Consider the following 5,976-nt stretch of genomic DNA (forward strand, 5'->3'; position numbering starts at 1 on the left):
AATCGCCCCTTCGACAGTGAATTATTGACCCCATGAAGAATATTGGCATACATGAATGATCTTCACTCCAAAAGAAAAAATGTAAATGCATTTTGCTTGTTACTTATATGTCTATTCTCTGCTTTCTCACAATGCTGCTGGAGTGGGTTGCCATTTCCGTCTCCAATGCATGGAAGTGAAAAGTGAAAGTGAAGTCACTCAGTCGTGTCCGACTCTTCTCGACCCCATGGACTGCAGCCCACCAGGCTCCTCTGTCCATGGGATTTTCCAGGCAAGAGTACTAGAGTGGGGTGCCATCACCTTCTCCTTCTCACAATGCAGACATAGTTAAATTCTTTTATACATAGAAGCTTTTTGACCCAAGTCTTAAAAACATACACAATGACAGATAAGAAGTATAACATCTCATCCACTTTATTTTTTAATTTTTCTTGGTGTGCTGCTCAGCATGCGGAGTCTTATTTTTCCCAACCAGGGATAGAACCTTTGCCCCCTGGAATCTTAACCACTGGACTACCAGGGAATTCCCACATCACATCTACTTTAGCACAGACACACATTAAAGCCCTGTGGGTATTGTTTTTCAAAGAAAAGTTGCCAAAATTGTATAATGAAAACTCAGAAATGTTTCCTCTGTAACACTCTTCCAAACATCAACATTTTGCCTCATTTGCTTTATTGCTTTGTCTCTCTATATTCATATATTTTGCTGTTGAACCATTAGAAAGAAAGTTGTGAATTTTATTTTTTATGTGTATTTCTTCATTAACCTGAGTGTCTGGAATTTGTTTTCCAAAGGTAAAAACAATTTGGCACATTCAGCCACATTGAGACTCCTCCTCCATTTAACTTGCCAAATAGCTGGTAGAAGTTCTCTCTGCAATTTGCTTTTGGGTTCCAACACGAGCTCTGCCCCTTCACATCCCCGTGCCCTTTAAAAAGTCACTGAATCTTTCTCACACTTAGTTTCCTTATCTGTTAAGGGAGGCAGTTATATTTATGTCCTTGTATTACAGTGAAGATTAAATTAAATGGCTCAGAAAGCGCTTTGTAAATTGTAACTTTTCTGTGTATACCTGAAATGTTATTATTCACAGTGCTGAAGAACTAGCACTGACTCAGGTTCTTCTAATTATGAATTAGCCCTAAACCATGTTTTAGGTATTTGCTGGTGCTTGCAGCTGTGCTGTCATTTGCAGGCACTCATGAAGCTATTAGGGAAGGCAGGGAGCTTCTCCAGGCAACTATGATCCAAAACCGTCCTCCCTAAGGCAGTGATTGTCTAGAATTAGCGTTGAAATCACTGCAGGGCTGCCGAAACCCAGACCGCTGTGGATCCGCCCTGAGATTTTGATCCACCTCCGGGTGGGCCTAGGAACCTGCATTTCTGGTCCATTCCCTAGTGATGCTGATTCTGCTGGTTCCAGGACCACACTGTGAGAACCCACTGTTCTCAAACATGGTCAGCTGGGTAGACTTGTTGCACAGGGCCTTACATGTAGGAAAGGCTCAGGTCTGTAGAAAATTTTTATATTCTAAAGTGGTGCTTTGAAAACCCGAATGGGCAGACAGGTCACCTAGGGACTCTTGTTACTTGTGGATTGTGCTTCATTAGGTTTAAGATGGGCTCCTGAGTCTGTTTCTAAAGGCACACAGGTGGTGCTTGTTCTACTGGTCTGCTGACCATAATTTGACTAACAAACTGAAAGGTACAGCCCACGGGTATGCATTTGATTTCTATTAAAGAAGAAGTAGAAAAGGCTGCTGCTGCTAAGTCGCTTCAGTCGTGTTGGACTCTGTGCGACCCCATAAACTGCAACCCACCATTCCTAAGTATCCCAAGCTTCCTACTGTCAGCTTTGACTGTGCATGCTCTTCGCCTAGTGTGGGCCACAAGTTCAACCCTGCAGGAACCAAGGTATGTCCTATTGTTTTGTGTTACCTTATTGAATAATATATTAGAAAGAGCTTGCAGAAGTGCATACAAGAACAAAACTGAAAAGAAGTCTGCATCTGTGGCTGTCGCCTGCCAAAGAGACTAAACTAGTTCATGAGAAAGACTGAGCAGGACTACTGACCTATCATTTAAAATGCCTTGTGAATTAAATCATTCTCTCTTAACTTCAAGTTTTAAAGTGTCATCTCAAATATTTTGCATTTTTTTGGGGGGGGCAGGGCGGGGACACACTCAGAAGAACTGTTCAGAAGGAGAACGATTAGAATTTGTCAATGACTTGAATAAATAGAAATAATACATAAGTTAAACAGTGGCATATTTCAAGAATTAATAATGTTGATAAGATGCTGCTTTTATCCAGAGAAAGGGGGAATTAGCAACAGGGAGCAGGTTTGGGGGAAAGAAAAAAAGGGAGGAAAATAAACTATAATTCATACAGTTTGGGACCTCTTAGTTTTTTCTAGTAACTGGTTGGAAGTGTAGGAATGTCTTTTGTGGAGTTCAAGGGAGAAGAAAATTTCAGAGAAGTGGGTACAGCAACCTCCATTGCTAAATGCTGCTGGTGTGATGTTGCGTGTGAGTTGAACAGTGGAACAAAGTACAAGAGAACATGTAGTCTTTGAAAAAGCAATCTTAACAGAACAGTTAAAGTTCAGAGTCGAGCAGTGGTATTAAGGCACTGGAAGGTGAGTCTCATGTAAGTCAGGCTTGTAGGTAGTCGGTGGAAAGTATAAAGAGAAAGGAAATTTAATCTCAAACCAACATATATCCGAATCAGTTGGGGTGTTGTAATAACACTGTTTTCTGGGCCCCACCACCAGAGTTCCAGACTCTACAGGTCAGATATGAAGCCCCAGGAATGTGCAGTTCTAATATATTCCCTGCATTGGGGTTACATGGTTGGGGGCCACTCTTTGGAAATAATTGGTTTAAATCAGGCTTTTGTAACTTTGGCAATATTGCCATTTTAGACAGATAATTCTTTTTTGTACAGAGCTGTCCTGGGCTTTATAAGATGTGTACCAACATATCTGGCCTCTACCCACTAAATGCCAGTAGCATCCCCAGGATAATACAACTAAACATGCTTATAGGTATTACCAAATGTCCCCTGAGGGTCAGAATTGCCCCCAAATGGGAACCACACCTTTAGATAATTCAACAGATCTGAAAAGACTGAGAAAATCCAGAAATGATGAAGTGGCTTGGTCTGAAAAACGAAGATCCATGTGAAACAATGGAACAGAGTAGTAATCCATGCTTTTCAAAATTTAATGACCAGGTTATGATAAGGGCTCAGTGTTTGGCTTTTAAGTGAATTAACCCCAGATAATCAACTTGGAACTAACTTGTGCTGTAATTCCAAGCTGCTTTCAGCTTTCCTCATCCTGGAGTCCTGCAAAGCATTTTTAGTCAGCTGTCCCCGATACATGAATGTCCCTTTGTCTTCTAAAATGTGGGCTTTCTGGATCGCTGCCTCACTTATGTTTAAGTGTCCTCAATTATGACTTTCTTATTCTGAAGCCCCTGCTATTAGACAAAGGAACATTTTGTACCAGGTTATCAAGTTTATTCTGTGCTCCATAGTTTTGTTTAATGTCTTTTGGGGGGCTGTCTTCTAGCAGCATATCGTTAAGTCTTGCTTTTTTTTTTTAATCCAATCTGGGTGAGAAGCGGCTGCAACGCCGAGCGCCGAGCGGAGGAGGCAGGAACCCGAAGGCAAGCAGGAGCTGGGTGGGGACCATGGCCGGGACCACTGTCATGGCCGCGATCGCTGTCACCGAGGCAATGAAGTGCAAGATCCAGGTTCTGCAGCAGCAGGCCGATGATGCAGAGGAGAGGGCCAAGCGCCTCCAGCAGAAAGTGGATGGAGAAAGATGGGCCCGAGAACAGGCTGAGGCTGAAGTGGTCTCCTTAAACCGTAGGATCCAGCTGGTTGAAGAGGAGCTGAACCGAGCTCAAGAGCGCCTGGCCACTGCGCTGCAAAAGCTGGAGGAAGCTGAGAAAGCTGCTGATGAGAGCGAGAGAGTTATGAAGGTTATTGAAAACCAAGCCTTAAAAGATGAAGAAAAAATGGAACTCCAGGAAATCCAACTCAAAGAAGCTAAGCACATTGCAGAAGAGGCACACAGGAAGTATGAAGAGGTGGCTCGCAAGTTGGTGATTATTGAGGGAGACTTGGAGCGCACAGAGGAGCGAGCGGAGCTGGCACAGTCCCGTTGCCGAAAGATGGGTGAGCAAATCAGACTGATGGACCAGCACCTGAAGTGTCTGAGTGCTGCTGAAGAAAAGTACTCTCAAAAGGAAGACAAATATGAGGAAGAGATAAAGATTCTTACCGAAAAACTCAAGGAGGCAGAGACTCGTGCTGAGTTTGCTGAGAGATCAGTAGCCAAGCTGGAAAAGACAATTGATGATTTGGAAGATAAACTGAAATGCACCAAAGAGGAGGACCTCTGTACACAAAGGATGCTGAACCAGACTCTGCTTGACCTGAATAAAATGTAGAGCACCCCAGCCCCGCCCTGCCGCTGCTCCTCCCTCTCACCCCGACTCCGACTCCACTGGGGCCAGCCTGCCCGAAGCTGACCTTTAAACGGAGGGCTGATCTTTAACTGGAAGGCTGCTTTCTCCTTTCGCCACCTCTCCCACCCCCCTACTCCTGTGTCCTTTTCGCCAGTCTCTGCTTCTCCCCAGAGATTCCAGGTGGGCTAGAGGCTGAGCACCTTTGGGAACAACGTTTAAGGGAATGTGAGCACAATGCAAAGTGTCTTTAAAAGCATGTTGTGATGTACACATTTTGTAATTACCTTTTTTGTTCTTGATGTTACAACCATTTGTAAAAAAACATTCCAGATAATTCCGTAGAACTGAAGCAGCAGTCTAATCCCTTTCTCACTTTTGGAAGGTAACATTTCAGCTTAATTGCCTTCTCCAGAGAGAAAGGGAAAAGGTTTGGGCCTGCCTTACTGAGAGCCTAGCAGCCCAGAGAAAGGCTCCATTTGGGGAAACCTCATTGCCCTGTAAAAAGTACCTGCCAAAGCAGAAAGATGATTCCAGAAGGAGTTAGCCAAAAAAAAGTGCTGTTCAGGTTTTCAGCTTTACGGTATCTTTGGACAACTTTTTTTTTTCTTTTTTCATCAGAAGTGACCAAACAATTAAGATGGTAAAACCTCTGAGACCAAATCCTTGTCCCAGCTCTACCCTGTTCCCAACTACTAATGGATCATGTGCCCCTTATATTGAAGTGACCACTTATTTGCTCTCCTGCCTCCTTGAAAGAAAGGAAAGAAAATTGTTTTGCCACTGATTTAGCCATATGAAACTCATCTCATCACCCTTTTCTGGGTCTGAAGCTGCTGTCTCTAAAAGTGCCATCTCACTGTGCTTTGTATTGGTTAGTGCTGGAGAAATCTTGAAAAGCGTATGTACAAAACTTGTAAATTTTTATATTTTGGAACTTTGCTTCTTTGGGGTTGAGGCAAACTGGTCACCCCTCTGCCTGTGAGAGCTCTCTACAGTCTGTGGGCTAGCAGTGTGCTGATCTTTTAAAGTTTCTTTCCCTACCCAATCCCCCTTTTTTGATGAGGTTTCAGTGAGGTCTGTTAGGGGTGCATCCTGCAGCTTAATTGGCTTAAAATGTCCTCTCCTTTGGTGTGGTCTCTTTGGGGACCAATTGGGAGAAAAAAAACCAATAGTGTAACTGTTTTGATACTGAAAATTGATAAATGTCTTTTTGAAATAACCAGTCCCTCCAAAATAAATAAATCCAATATGACAATCTCTTTATTTTTTTTAATTTATTTATCTTAATTAGAGGCTAATTACAATATTGTATTGGTTTTGCCATACATCAACATGAATCCGCCACGGTGTGCACATGTTCCCAATCCTGAAACCCCCCTCCCACCTCCGTCCCGGTACCATCCCTCTGGGTCATCCCAGTGCACCAGCCTCAAGCTTCCTGTATCCTGAATCGAACCTGGACTGGCAATTCGTTTCTTATATTATACATGTTT

General features: G+C 43.2%; 1 protein-coding gene across 2 annotated transcripts; it reads left to right on the forward strand.

The window, feature by feature from the left end:
* Nucleotides 1-270: 270 nt before the first annotated feature.
* LOC113894056 (tropomyosin alpha-3 chain-like) lies at nt 271-5,037 on the forward strand. Of its 2 annotated transcripts, none has more exons than XM_027543896.1 (2): nt 271-1,918; nt 3,632-5,037. In XM_027543896.1, the coding sequence occupies exon 2, from the start codon at nt 3,701-3,703 to the stop codon at nt 4,463-4,465; it is 765 nt and encodes a 254-aa protein (XP_027399697.1). In that variant the 5' UTR covers nt 271-1,918; nt 3,632-3,700; the 3' UTR covers nt 4,466-5,037. The 2 variants fall into 2 exon arrangements, with proteins under 2 accessions (XP_027399697.1, XP_027399698.1); XM_027543897.1 differs by lacking the exon at nt 271-1,918 and having other exon boundaries at nt 3,783-3,850; nt 3,985-5,037.
* Nucleotides 5,038-5,976: the final 939 nt, after the last annotated feature.

Source organism: Bos indicus x Bos taurus, chromosome 6 (genome assembly GCF_003369695.1).
Source record: "Bos indicus x Bos taurus breed Angus x Brahman F1 hybrid chromosome 6, Bos_hybrid_MaternalHap_v2.0, whole genome shotgun sequence".
NCBI classification, from domain to species: Eukaryota; Metazoa; Chordata; class Mammalia; order Artiodactyla; family Bovidae; genus Bos; species Bos indicus x Bos taurus.